This window comes from Typopeltis vanoorti, chromosome 24 (genome assembly GCF_054136105.1).
Source record: "Typopeltis vanoorti isolate ZY-2024b chromosome 24, IOZ_Tvanoo_1.0, whole genome shotgun sequence".
Taxonomy (NCBI): Eukaryota; Metazoa; Arthropoda; class Arachnida; order Uropygi; family Thelyphonidae; genus Typopeltis; species Typopeltis vanoorti.
The window spans coordinates 45,786,533-45,801,930 of NC_143572.1; the positions used below are offsets into that span (position 1 = coordinate 45,786,533).

Genomic DNA, 15,398 nt, shown 5'->3' on the forward strand with positions numbered 1-15,398 from the left:
GGGTTTTATGGGAGACGGGCAGGGGAGAGCGTTAACTGGGTGCAAGCCATTTCAACCGTGTATTGTCATTGGAACATTTCGGGATAAGTGTAGGGCTGTGTCATGACGGCTTGGTGTATCTGCCTTAGAAGGACTTTTGTTATCGCTTATTGGTCGTAGTCGTGACCTAATTTTTATCTTGTGGAGCTTCCAACACTCAAAAATTAGGTAGGGGTCAGTGGACGTTGATTGAGTTTTCGTCATTAACGCCTCCCCTGCCCCTGTCTCCCATAAAACCCTTCCCTTTCCTAAAGAAGCCCCCTCAATGTCCACCGACCCTACCTAATTTCCAAGTGTTGGAAGCTCCACAAGATAAAAATTAGGTCACGACTCCAACCAATAAGCAATAACAAAAGTCCTTCTAAGGTAGATACACCAAGCCATCATGACATAGCCCTACACTTATCCTGAAATATTCCGATGACGATACACGGTCAAAACTGCTCGCACCCCGTTAACGCTCTCCCCTGCCCATAAAGCCCTTCCCTTCCCTTTCCTAAAGAAGCTTCATTAAATACAATAATATATATATATATTATTTATAAAAAAAACAGGTTTTTCTAATTTAATCCTCCCACCTTGCCCCCCCATGGTTCGTGCCCCCCTTTTAACGGCCTAATAACAGAAGTATGGAGAATGAAGACATTTTAACATCCAAACAAGGTATGTGCAAAATTTCTTCCTCTATTAGTCTGCATATACTTACCTCTAAAATACATTTATAATGTCCTAAAAATTCTTGAGTAAAAAGCCAATGTATTTAAAATAAGGGACATTTCTAAACGAAAGCAGGCTAAAATAGCCGTATAAATAATTGTAAATAAAGAGTTTAGAAAACTAAAGACATTACTGTTAGTAATCTGCATGTTAATTTTTCACTTCACATTTATGGATAAACTTAACAGATTGATACTAAACATTCAAGCTAAAATAGCAAAGTGTATTACCTGATGTCTGAAAACTAATATCTAATATAGGGTTCCTTTGAGACTGTTGTTGAGACTTATCCTTTACATCATGATGGTATTTAATTTTTCATGAAGCTTGGGCGTTCACATACAATGACAGACTTGGGTGACAGTATTAACATTAACTGCTTTATCATAGTATAAGCAAGGTTTATGAAAGCCAAGTTACTTGCCTGTGACAAGCCATTAGACCTAATGTATTACCAGGGATCAATGAATGCAACAATTTTCAAGTCATGTAAGTTCATGTTTAGATGGAAATAACGTCTCTGTTAATAGTTATATTAATTCCGTTTATTTCCAAAATGCAAGAAATATAGTCTTGTTCACTGTGGCTGCTATAGAAAGTTCTCTGTTTTAATGTCTACAAAATATCTATTATTAAGGAAGGAATAGTTGACTATTCCTGTATCAATAATAGGAATGTGTAGTCTCCCTTGATGGGAGACTACACATCACTCACACCATGTCAGGTCTTCTCTTGAATTCATATACGCTGTCTGCACTTGCAACTTCCAAAGGCAAGCTATTCCAATCACACACTGCTCTATGAGGGAAAAATCTAGTTCTCATCCTTTTTGCGATTGCATTCGACTTCCATGGATGCTCTCTCTTGTTCTCTCCCCATCCTCCATAAAATGGAAAATTCTGTCTGCTATTATCCTGTATAACTCTTTCAGAAGTTTGTAGGCTTCTACCATATTACCCCACTTTCTCCTGTTTGTTAGTGTCTACAGTCCACAAATACTTAGTCTCTCTTAATAATCTTCATTCTAGTCCCAGTATCATCTATAGCAGGGATTCTCAACCTATGGTATGCATACCACTGGTGGTACGTGAGCTGCTGTCGGGTGGTACAAAAAGAGTACAAAATAAAAGGGTAAATTAACATATTGTTTTACTCGCAACATGAGTTAAGAATTAAAAATATATGCACAAATATTTAACAGTTCTACTTAAAATATTTCATGAAACTAAATTAAAAACAATTAGATTTTACATTATCATTAAAAACTTGTGTATAATAATACACAAAAATAATACGGAAGTTCAATTTGAATTTAATAAGTATTAATCAAATGACAATGACAGAAAGTAACTTGAATATATTTTATTGGACAACAATGGGAAACAGTTTGTCCATTGTAGTTTGTTTAGCTGTGAGCCGCAGTCACAGTTAAGAAAGTAGTGGTGTTAGATTATTGTCTTTGAATGTGAGATTTTATTTGTGAAATTGTCATATTTTTATGTAGGTTGTGTTAGAGGATAGAAACAAGTGCAAGCGGGGGTGAACAATTTTTTCTGCCAGAAGCCACTACTTCGAATCCTAACCAACCAATGGAGGACATCATTGTACAAGAATGCAAAAAAAAACCCATACAGCGCAACGTAAATATAATCTTGGTTATTTATCATATGGTTTCACATATATTGGAGAAGAAACCACACCTGTTCCCCAATGTGTGATTTGTTATGAAACGCTATCAAAACATTCGATGAAGCCTTCCCTTCTTAGACATCATTTTGAAACCAAGTGGTGATCTAAAACACAAACCTTTGGAATATTTACAGAGAAATCTGTCCAATTTGCTGACAAATTGGACAGAAAAATAAATATCCTCATTTTCAGGATTTAACACGAAGGCTCTGGAGGCATCTTATGAAGTCAGTTTAAGAATAGCTAAGGCAGGAAAACCTCACACGATCAGAGAGTCATTAATATTACCGGCAGCTACAGATATGGTTAGAATAATTTTTGGGGGAAAGGCAGCAAAACAACTTGAAATGATTCCATTATCCAATGACACCGTATCACAAAGAATTTCAGATTTGTCTTCAAATGTTAAGGAGCAGTTAATAGAAGTTCAGGTTAGTAAATGTTTTTCCATACAATTGGATGAAACTACTGACATTAACAGCATGGCCTCTTCTTACGTATATAAGATTTATATAATGAGAAAACAATGAAGGAAGAATTCTTGTTTTGTAAACTACTGCCTGTTCAAACAACTTCAAATAATATAGAATGGAATAAATGTGTTGGTGTTTGTTCTGATGGAGCACGTGCAATTGGGAAACACAGTGGTATTGTTGCAAAAATTAAAGAAATAGCTCCACAAGCAAAATTTGTACATTGTAGCATTCATCATGAGGCTTTAGCTGCAAGAAATATGCATGTTGCTCTGAAGACAGTTTTGAATGAAAGCGTGAGAATTGTTAATTTCATTAAGTTCAGAGCTATGAATTCATGACTTTTCCATTTTGTGCAGTGAGATGGGTGCTGAACATGATTCTCTTTTACTTCACACCGAAATTAGGTGGCTGTCGAGGGGAAATGTATTGAGCCGCCTGTTTGAACTTAGTTCAGAAGCAGATTTTTCTCTCTGACAAATCCTCAGACTCAGGCTTGAATTATTTAACTGATGAACTGTGGCTTGCCACACCAACCAGCTGAATACGAGCTTGCAGGGTGCACATACTTCCTTATTCTTGGTATAGGATAAAACTGCAGCTCTTAGGAAAAAGCTTGGCTTCATCATTAAAGAAATCGATACTGGAAACAAATGTTCTTTTCCATTGTTGGGTGGAACTGAGAATGAAATTCTTCATAGTGAACTGGCAGCGAATATAAAGAAGCATCTGGGAGTCTAATCACAGATTTCAAGGAATACTTCCCTGAAAATCTGGCTTCAGAATTTTGCATAGAGAGCCATTTTCCATTGATGACTCCTTACCAGAAACATTAACTCCTTCCAAGAAAGATGAACTAATCGAGCTCAGGCAAACAATCAAGAGGATGGATTTAACAGACTTCTGGTTGGCAAGAAGAAATGAATATCCAATGATCTCAGAAAAAAAAGCTGTAAAATTTCTGTTGGTGTTTTCACCTGCTTATCTTTATGAATGTAGGTTTTCTTCTCTCATTTATATCAAAAACAAGTACAGGAATAAGTTGAACCTGATTTAAGACTCAAATTAAGTCAATTGAAACCAGACATTAAGAAGCTGTGTTTAGCTAGACAAGCACAACCTTCACACTGAAACAAGAATGTGAGTTCTGTAATTAAAAATATGTTACATTTATAGCTTCTACTGATTGTAAGTTTATTTGAGAACTGGAGTACATTGTCAGGAATATGTGTTTGTCAAAATTTGTTTATGTATTCACTCATTATTATTTTAATTTTAAAAAATTGCACATTTTACAGAACAATCCATTGAATAGATTCAAAGAGTAACTGTTTCTCCAATAAATATCCGAATAAAATAATAAATTACTAAATAAATCACTCGTATTGTAGAGAAATGCTTATTTTGCCCCTAGGACCAACAAATCTCAACAAATCACATTTTTCCAGAATAAATTTGCTTACTGGTACATCCACTACCCTGAATTAACATAGTGGTATGCTACCAGAAAAGGTTGAGGACCCCTAATTTATAGCATTCTCCTTTGCACCCTCTCTGCTATATCTGTTACCTCGAAAACCAGAAGACTAGATCTGTTCACAGTAATCCAAATGAGGTTGCATCAAAGCCTTGTAAATGGGCAAAATGGTTTCCTAATTCTTACATGTCAATGTTCATTTCACCATTGCAGTTATCCTCTGAGGTTGTATTTCCAGTTTAATCTATGTGACCTCTGAACTTCAACTATCTATCTACTAAAACTCCAAGATCCACCAAATATAATATACTTATTGGACATCTCATTACACCCAAGTACATTTACATTTCCTAACATTGAATGGACAGCTGTTTTCACATGTCCATAATTCCAGCTTATGCCCTGATTATCCTGCCTATCTTTGCATTATCACTAAATACCTGTGTGTCACTTGTCAAATCTTCTCCAGTGTCATTAATGTAAAGATTGAATTACAGTGGACCAAGGACTAATTCCTTTGGTACATCACTGTCACCTTAAATCTTTCAGACTGACATCCCCCCCCCCATACACCACTTTTTAATATGACACATTCAGTCATCCTCTTATCTAAACTATTAATTTATAATCCAACAGCCTTCCATGCTGAATCCTGTCATAAACTTTAGCAAAAAATCCAAAGCTCTACGGTGTAAAGGAAGAAACTGAGGTAAAATAGACACTTAGTTGAACCACCTCTTCTGGATCTATCACCCTCATATCGTCTGTGCTGACAAGTTATTCTTTCACATTCATTATTTCTTTTACTTGCAATATAATGATAGATTTCTTTTGGATTGTCTTTAGCTGCTTGCACAGTCAATTTCTTTTCATACTCATACTTAGCTTTCCATGCAACAATTTGCAACTCTTCCAGCCTTCACCAATTTTCATAGCTAACATCATCCTTATCTACACATCATGCCTTCCATGTCATCTTTTTCTTAATCTCTTGCATGATAAAATTGTGCATCCATTTCACTCCTATCCTATTTATTCTTTAAACTCTAAGGACATTTCAATATTGCATCATTGATGTGTTTTTTAAGTGGTTTCCATGCACTGCCAGTATCCTTCCCATCTAGAAACTGATGGGAAGGATACTAGGTTAAATTCTTAGGTTAAACCATGGAATTTAATCTAGTATTCTCCTCAGTCCATAATTTCCTGCTTTGAAGTTGACTATGTAACCTTATCGACATGGAATATCTTAGCTATTTCCTACTGGTCACTGTCACCAATTGGAGGCAGAACAATCGCATCTTTAATGAAAGCCCCTTCACACACACAATAATCAGCCCTAATACTCTTTGATCTCCAGTTCCTTCTGTTACATGCTGCTTAAGAAAGTTCTCACACCACAGTACCATTAGGTTTATTTGGCACTGCATTTCATTGTCACCAGCAACTGATCCACTAGGTCTATAGCAGTACTATCCCACCATGTATTTGATTTTGTTAGACTCCACCTCACATCAAATAATCTCATACTCACTGCTACATGGGAAAACCATTAACAACTATTATTGCAAACATAGCTATCTACCTGAACTGGACTCAAATCATCTGATATCATTAGCATTACATCCCTTTCTCTCCTGTCTTGTCTTGTCTATCCTTCCTAAAAAAAAATATATATCTATATACCCTTTACATTTAATATCTTCCTCTTTTTAATTGGCAGTGACCACTTATAAAGTTGACCAAATTCTGAAGTTTTAAAATAATTTTTGATTTTAATAGTGCAGACTGTACATACACTGCTTAGAAAGAAGTCAATGGACACCATATTGGGAGGAACAAACAGCCATGGTACCCACCTTAATAAGATGTAGGACCCCTTTTCATTGTAACAACTGCAGTGGTCCTTTGGGGTATACTTTCCACCAGCATACAATAGTGATCAGTGGGAATTTTGGACCATTCTTCCTGTAGAAATGTAATAAGGTCTTGATCTATTGTGGGTTAGACATCCCTTGCCTTCACCTGAGGCTCCAGTTCATCCCACAGTTGTTTCAATAGGGTTGAGATCAGGGCTCTGTGTGGAGGCCAGTCAAGTGTAATGAAGTTCATGTCCACAAACCATGCAGTTACAGCAGCAGCCTTATGACATGGTGCACCATCTTGATGAAAGAGACAATGGTCACTTCCATAGAAACAACAAAATAGAAAACATTGCATTCTCCAGAAGGTTCAGATACCTCTGAGCTCAGTGTTTGTGGCACCACAGAGGTTCAAAGCCAAACCAGGAAAAACAGACCATACCATCACACCGCCACCTCCAAACTTCATAGGAGGAGTTACGTACTCTGATAAGAGACATTCACCAGGTATCTGACACACACACAGGCATCCATCTGCTTGGTAGAGTGTGTAGCATGATTCGTCATTCCATAACACAGCTTTCCATGTCCAACTGTTACATGCTCTTTGCACCACTGAAGAAGATGCTACATAGTTCGGATAATGTGGAGTTTGCATATTGCAGTCCTACCATGTTGTGAGCCTCAGATCTGAATGTTTTTGTGTAGATTCGTGTATTTGTTCCAGTCAATACCCAGAACTCTGCATTCAGTGTGTCATCTGACAAATAGCAGTTTTTACATATTATCCTTCATAGCACCCTACAGCCACATTTAGTGAGCATGGTAGGTCATCTAGTGCAGGTAGCACCTGCAGTTGACTCTCTGTACTTTCATCTCAGTATGGTATCACTAATTATTGACCTAGGATGGCCAAATTTGTCAATTTGCCTAACAGATAGGCCTACAACATGGCATCCTATCACAAAGCCTCTTTCAAACTCATCAGTTCCCTTCTCATAGCCATTTCACTTAGGCACAGTTGCTCTGACTTGGGAGCATAATATTCCTCCAATTTATACTGGCTACAAACACGTGACTTATTACAGGCACAATGCACCTTGCCCATGGAAATATCTGTTTACTTCTTTCCAAGCAGTATATTTAGTTCACTGTGAATTAATAAATATGTATATGTTCATTAAGTGACATTAATTTAAGCTAAAATAACGTTTCAGATTTAATCAGTAATTCTGGATTTTCATTTTATGATTTTGTACTCTTCTAGTTTTATTATTCTTATTTGTTTCCTGTTATTGGTTGCATTTGTACTTTTTCCATGTTTTGCAGGCTTTATGTATAGTTCCTGTCTTTATGTTCTGTTGTCAGTTTAAGATTTTCTGCTCTTGTTTTGTTTCCTGAGAATTGAGTGGGGATCAGCTTTCCATCTCCCTCCCTTCCTCGCTCTTGAATTCATTATAGTGAACCTCGCATTATAATAGACTATTTCTTTTTCTCCCAAGGGTTTGTTGTAGCAAGTGTCTGCTCTGCTATATAACATCAACTCAACAGCCTTCTGGTGAAAATTATAATACAATTATTATCTGGGGATAGACATGACACTGGTTAAGTGGATAAGAGGGTGGCTGCTGGACAGATATCAAAAAGTGGTATATGTAAGGGATAGAATCAAGGTGAAAACAGGTGACTAGTGGTGTACTGCAAGGTTTGGTGCTGGTACCATTGCTGTTTAATTTTGTACGCAAGTGAAATAGGAAATATGATGCTAAATTAGGTAGAGTAATAGTTAATCAAGGTGATGTGGAGAGAGAGAGAGAGCTTACAGGACTATTTTAAATAGGCTGTCAGTATTGGCAAAAGATAGTGTGCATCAGTTTAATGTTGAGAAATGTAAAGTTATGTATTTTGGGAAAAATAGATTACAAACCATGTATCATATTAATGGTACTGTACTCCAGGAAATAGATGAAGCTAGAGATTTAGGGGTAGTGGTAGACAGAGAGCTAAAGCTTAGAAGTCATATTACTAAGTAGCCCATAAGATTACTTGGCTAATGAAGAATACATTAACAAGTAGAGATAAGAAATTGTTATTCTTCTTTAAGGTCTTGATTGGATTACTTTGGATAACCCACATTGGATTACTGTACTCAAGTCTGGTTCCCTGGGTTTCTTAGGGATGAGGAAGTGGTGGAGAGGATTCAGAGGCGAGTGACCAAGATTGTGAGAGGCCTGGGGAATGTTCTCTGTGAGGATAGATTGAAGGTGTATGGATTGCAGAAGTAGGTTGATAGGAGAAAAAGAGGAAATATGATAGAAACATTTACGTTACTTAAAGGGTTTTATAGGATCGATGCACGGGAAATGTTTCAGCACTTGGCTAGAGGCGGGCCAGAACAAGGAGTCTTCCCTTGAAGTTGAATAAAGGCGTGGTTAGTAGGGATGTGAGGACTAGATATGAGCCTCCATAGCTCAGTCGGTATAGATGAAGCCTTTTGATCAGAAAGACCTAGGTTCGATTCCCATCCGTGATGTGAGAAACCTTTATCTGGTCTCTTTCGATGAAAGATTAGTTAGTCGGTCTCATATGGAGGGGGGGGTCACCTGGAAACTCAGGTTTTTTTTTGTCCCCTAGAACAGGCAAACTGGCCCTGTGAACATACGCATCTACAGACATAGGACACTATGGGAGGCATAGGGCTAACCACTTTATCCTTGATTACGATTAAAAAATCCAAAAATAGTCGGAAAGTCATGGGCACTTATATGCCTGTTAGAACCACTGATGAATGAATGAGGACTAGATATTTTGGCTTGGAGAGTTGTGGATGAGTGGGATGCCAGAGTCAGTTGTGAGTGCTTTGTCTGTTAATGAGTTCAAGGAGAGATATGATAGATATGGTCTCCTGCGATGAGTCTTCAGACTCCATGGAGGTGCCTGTATAATAATAATACAGGTAATCCTCGTATAATGCGGATGTTAGGTTCTGCAGAAATGCCGTGTTATATAAATCGCGTTATGTGAGCCTCAGATCACATAGAAAAAGTAGGCTTATGTTCCGAAATTGTAATTTTTTTTTTTTTTTTTAATTATATAAACAACAATGACATATCCAACAAAAAAATATTTTTATTTAATTCATAATTCATGTAAGTTAAGAAAACATATAAACTATGAAACAAATACATAGTATAAAAGTATAAAAATTACAAATTGTACTTAAACTTCATTGCACATAATGCATAAATGTTTTAGGCAAAATAGAATAGTGCATATTTTAATCTTTCATAGCACGAGGATTTGGGGATTGGTTAATAAACACTGGTTTTGTCATGTAATCACCTGATGCATTACTACAAAACAGAGTAATTCTGTCTTTGGAAACTTTGAATCCAGGAGCTGATCTTTCATTTTTCGAAATATAGGTGCGTTTTTGCTTTTTTCCAATATAACCTGGATTCATCCACATTGAACACCTGGTCTGTACTATAAATGTTTATAAACTTTGAGAGTTTTTTGTTTAATAAGATTTTCATTCATAGGAATTTTCTTTTGAGGTTCAATCTTCTATCGAAATCAGAGATTTCTCCATTTTTCCATTAGAATATCGCATACATGAGCAACGTGCTTTGCACTTATCATTGGCCCAGCAATAAACACTTTCTTGGATTTTATGTTCATTTTGTTTGATTGTTCGAATTGTTGATTCATTTATCAAAGTCCCTACAAAAACTCCTGGTTTTTCTCCATTTTTCAACCGATCCAAGATTTTGAATATTTTTCTTCGAGAGAAATTAATTTTGTTTTCAATGTTGGCTTTTCTCTTTCGTTGCAGTTTGTGGCCATTACTATAAAATAATTTTTTACACAAAAAAGCAAGCATTACATATTGTATGTAACTCACCAGAAAATAAAGTGCTCAGCTTGAGATGAACACACTTATGATTTTTAATGCACTTTCCTGGTTGAAACGAGGACAATTTTCAACAATAAACGTTTTATATGGTAAACAATTGAGGTACATGCATGCTGAAGGGTATTTCCCCTAATATAAATTCACTACTTATAATTACATGCGGGATACAGGCAGACACAAATTTAATGAAGATAAAATTTGATTTTTAAGTCGTGCAGTGAAAAACATATGAAAAGATAAAGGGCTACTAAAATTTGTAGACAGTGTTATATCGAAACTGCATTGTATAAGTACCGCGTTCAACAAGGGTTACTACAATTTTAGACTGCTTTGTATAAGTACCACGTTATACGAGGGTTACCTGTAATTATTATTATTGTTCTATACATTAAAAATCTTTTGGAAAAATAGTTCATGTTTTAACAAGAATTGTTTTTTTCTGTCTCCTTTTCCAGTTGTTTATATGGATAGTGAAACAACTGCAGATGAGCAGCTGATTTTGTGTTGTGCTGTCCAGAAACAGTTTCATTCAGCATAAGATGGAACTGATACATTAATGAAATTTTATATGTAAATCTGATAGCAAAGTTTTGATAACGTAAACTTAACTAACATTGGTTTTTTTAACAATTTTTTGATAACAATTTTTTTAATAGTTGAAGTTAATTTAGATGATTCAAATGTATTTCAAAATTCTGAATCAAAATCTGCAATCCAGAACCTTAAGGATATTCCTCTCTCCACCACACCAATTTGTGTGGTGGAGAGAGGAATTTAATATTTTAATATTTTATAATACTAAAATATTAAATGACTCTCACGTAATGGATCTATTTTTAGCTCTCATAACTCTCGAGGCATGTATCTTCTTGAATAATGAAGAGCCCACTTTGTACAAATTGTGGGCTTCTACTTTAACCCAAATGAAATGGAAGCATATATATATAACAATCTTATGAAAGTATGCCGTGCTTACTGTGCCACTGATATGTTGCTTAATATTTGTAAATGATAAAAATGCATTACAAATATTCACACTTGTTTTACAATATCTAAATTTAAATGTTAAAGAGAAGAGAGAGAGAGATATTCAAAGACATTTGAGTGATAGCAGTTTTTTCCTCCCAGAAACTCAAGTTTTTCATCCCACATACAGACAAATTTACAATTTACAGACAAAAATTACTAGTGGTGGTTGTGGGCAGCAGATGGTGCTGGAGTAGGTGAGGATGGTGGTGGTTCACTGTAGTTGGTGGATTGGGTGGTGGAGAACGGAGAGTTGTAGAGTAGGTGCCCTCCTTCAATGAGTCTTTGGACTTCTTGGAGGCGACACATAATAATAACTCCAGACTGAGTTTAGGTTACAGTATTACTTGGTGTATCAAGTAGTAGTGGAACACAAACTCAGTCTGGAATTCTTATTTGCACACACTTATATGTCTGTAGCCTTATTATTGCTGCATGTGTTGCAAAGTTAATTTGACTTTATTTATTGGGAAAAAGGCTGACTGGCCTCTGACTTTTGCTGTCCCAGTCATTTTGAAAGAACCCAAATATCGTGCAATAGATTGTTCTTCTTAAACTGATGTATATGAATTTTCAATAAAAAAAAAAAAATGATTTTGTATCCAACCTTAGAATCACTAATAAGGCACCTCACTTTTGATCCTCCAACATCTTCTCCACCATCACTGTAATGTAATGCAATATTGTGCAGTTTGCAATATTATATCTTGCTATAATAGTAATAATAAACTGGACAAACAAAAACCTTCTTTAAAACATTGTACAGAAATGGAACTGAAATTATATTTGTATTATATTTATTATAATTTAGTTGTATAACTTATAAATTATTATAATTTATTTGTATTATATAACATCAAGACTATCAAAAATTTCATAAGCAAAACTTAAAGCAGGTATAATTGTTAGATATGAAATAGGATAATGGAATAAGCAAGAACAAAGTATTAACCACCTTACCGGCCATTATGGATCAAATATGCATCCTCGTATGCTTCGTATCCATCATATATTTTGATGTAATATCAATGGTATTACAATTTTAATATGCACTTCGCATCCATGATAACCTTGACCCGGTAGCGTAGTTAAAAGATAAAGAATTCAAGAAGCGTCTTATTGAAATTAAATAGAAGCCTGGAAATCCTTTTCTTTAGGAAAATGCAGATAAATCACAGTATAAGCATCTAGTTACCCCTGTTATAAAATGTAATAGGGGGAACTAGATAAATTAACAAATCCATGCTGCTCTTTTGAAAGATTTCCATTCTCGTCAACCAGAATTGTCTTCTGTCTTAACCTTTACCACTACACCTGATATATACACTGGCCTAAAATATAACAAAATATACAAGTGGTTGAATTTTGGCTGTTTGTTTTGTTAATTTTACAGAATATAATGTTTGTTGGAAGTCTTCCCACTTGGTTATACTATAAATTACAGATACCAAGAAATTGTATACTTGGTTTAATCCAAGCATAAGCAAAGTTTGTGCCTAAAATATCATCAGGACAAGGCAACTTGTATATAGAGGCTAATGACTTCACTTACCCTAGTATCCCATAATGCACATATCCTTAGGGGTATGTATAATGCTATGCATTATGGGAGGGGTCTCTACCCAGAACAGTTTCGACCTTTATTGAGGTTTCGTCAGTGGGAGCCAGACCCAGAGGTGATACTAAGGTTGAAGTAATGCAGAAGTCATATTTTCATATACGAGTTGCCAAAAGGTGTTACACCTTGTTATTAAAATACTCTGGATTTGAGATAGTTGTTGGAAGTTTTTCCACTTGGTTATACTATGAACAACTTTATCCAGGGGTAAGCAAAGTTTGTCCTTGAAATATAATCAGGACAGGGCAACTCGTATATAGAGGCTAATGACTTCACTTCACATGCCTTAGTATCCCATAATGCAAAGCACACATACAAAACATAAACTTGACCAACTATTTTTCAAAAATAAATACAAATTAACACTTTTAAAAACAAAAATTATATTCTATAAATTAAAGATACCAAGAAATTATATACTTGGTTTAATCCTTTATCCAAGTGTAAGCAAACAAAGTTTGCACCTGAAATAAGTTTTATTTCAAAATAAACCAATAAACCAAATTAAGAAATAGATCTGGAAGGTTCTGTGGGGTTTGTTGTTGACTGAATGGGTCATAAATTTCCTATGCATTGTTTGTATTCTAGTTTCCAAGATGGCTATTAGCAGCACTTGATTCTACAGTATTCCTTTGTAGTCATTGTTCCATGTTTCGTTGCTGCTTTGTCATTTTTCTTCCATTTATTAGTGGAATCGATAACCTTTTTTATGCTGGCCAAAGGTAAGGTCAAGCTGCAGTAATATACATGATTGGGGTGAAGTGCGTTTGAGGTTGTTCACAGCCACCATTAATTATTCACAGGTTACTTTCACCAGTTACAAGAAATTCTTTCATCCCATCTTTTGCATATTTGAAATCCTTATTTAAATTTCTACACAGCACTATGCATTTCATATTACACAAATATCAAACTTCAATTTTTAAACTGTATGGATAAAGAATAAATTTTGTTTTTTGCACAATGTAGAATAGCCAATTTTGCTAAATTCGGCACTGTTATTCAGCATGCTGATGTTTTTTCTTTTTTTTTTGCAGTTGACTACACAGAAGGATGAATTATAATGTAGAATGAAAGCTTATAATAATGCAGTTAATTATTATTTCAACTAAACAAATTTTAAAGCAGAGACTGTTTATTAATTTCACTGTTTGGGCTTTCTTTATGCATAAAAGACTTAAGGTATAGTATAGTTAAGAAACGTTCTTTCCTGACCTTGAGAAATAAAAAAAAAATTATTTTTAAAAAGAAGAAAACATGAAAGATATTGAGATGCTCTGCATTTATATGCATTTTTAAACCAAAGGTTAATATATGTTTGTAAATTAATATAATATTCCATGACATCAAACAATATTTTACTCCTCTGTTTGTATTTTTTTATTTTTGCAAAAAAATAAATAAAATTGTTAAGTTCAATCGAAACCTGCTTATTTTGTGTCTTCTATTTTATTATGCCTTGAATAATATAATGTGCTGTTTGCAAAAAAAAAAAGTCAATGTACTGTATTTCTCATACTACATCTCTTCTAGTGAGAGTTCATGTCAGAGCAATCACAAAAATAATAGTCATAACTTCACTTTTGCTGTTGGCCCTGTTAATACTAGCAACTGTCCATCATCCCTTTTCACTGCATTTGTGAACACACTAAACTTGCTTCTCTTTCTCTTTTGTTATATCTACCTCTATCCTGTGGAACAGTCTTTCTCTTAAAGTGTTCCCTAACAACTACAGCCTAGCTATTCAAGAAAGTTGTCAAAGTACTATAATTTTCTCAGCTGTCACCTGTACCCCTTCTCATGATACTGTGCTACAGGTTCTTTTGACCTCATGTATATGGGTTGATATTTTTAAAAAATAATTATAATTTAAACTAGCTTCCCTATCTAATCTCCTAAGGATAACATCCACCCATTATCAGTAAGAATTTTTGTGATGTCTTGTCAGTGTAGCTTCCTCGTTTAGCTGCAGAGTGGTAAATCTGCTACCTAAATGGAGAGGTGAACACCAAAACTATTATTTTTAATCAATATTGGACAAAGTTTGATACCAGTTGATATGCTTAACACCCTACATGCAGTAAGATGAAGATTGTTATCTCTAAGAAGACTGCTTCATAAGTGAAAGGTTATCAGCTTATGCTGTATGGAATGATTCATTTAAACAAATTTGAATGTTAAACACTGAAAAATATTTGGGATGCTATCATCTTCTGCTTAAATCAACCAAAAACCCAGCCAGCTTTTAGGACATGGTTAAATTTGAATACGTGCTTGAAATTGTGTGTTCTTGTTGAGTTTTTCTTTGTTGCTCTTTATCATTATTAGGCTGCTTGAAAAAAAAGTATAGATACTGGAAAAAGTATGACAAATATAAAAGTCTGCTGGATTTACTAAAAAAAAAATCTCTCTGAGATGTTCTTTACTATTGATGTTGATAGTGAATAGCACACTTTCTATCAACAGGCTGGATTAGAATTGAATCCAACTGTGATATAGATGTTAGTAAATGTCTTTAGGTTGAAGATCAATTTAATTGTCTGGTGCAAGATCACAATCCTACTTATATGAGGTGGCTTGA

The 15,398-nt window shown here is 35.0% G+C and overlaps 1 protein-coding gene across 2 annotated transcripts in view; it reads left to right on the top strand.

The window, feature by feature from the left end:
* LOC150093148 (endoplasmic reticulum disulfide reductase DNAJC10-like) overlaps positions 1-14,242 on the top strand; it is a 185,147-nt gene extending 170,905 nt beyond the window's left edge. For both annotated transcript variants that reach the window (XM_090413490.1, XM_090413491.1), the window contains one exon: positions 13,855-14,242. In XM_090413490.1, the coding sequence (XP_090269616.1) occupies positions 13,855-13,881 (27 nt within the window). In that variant the 3' untranslated portion in view covers positions 13,882-14,242. The remainder of the gene's footprint in view (positions 1-13,854) is intronic.
* The last annotated feature ends 1,156 nt before the right edge of the window (positions 14,243-15,398 follow it).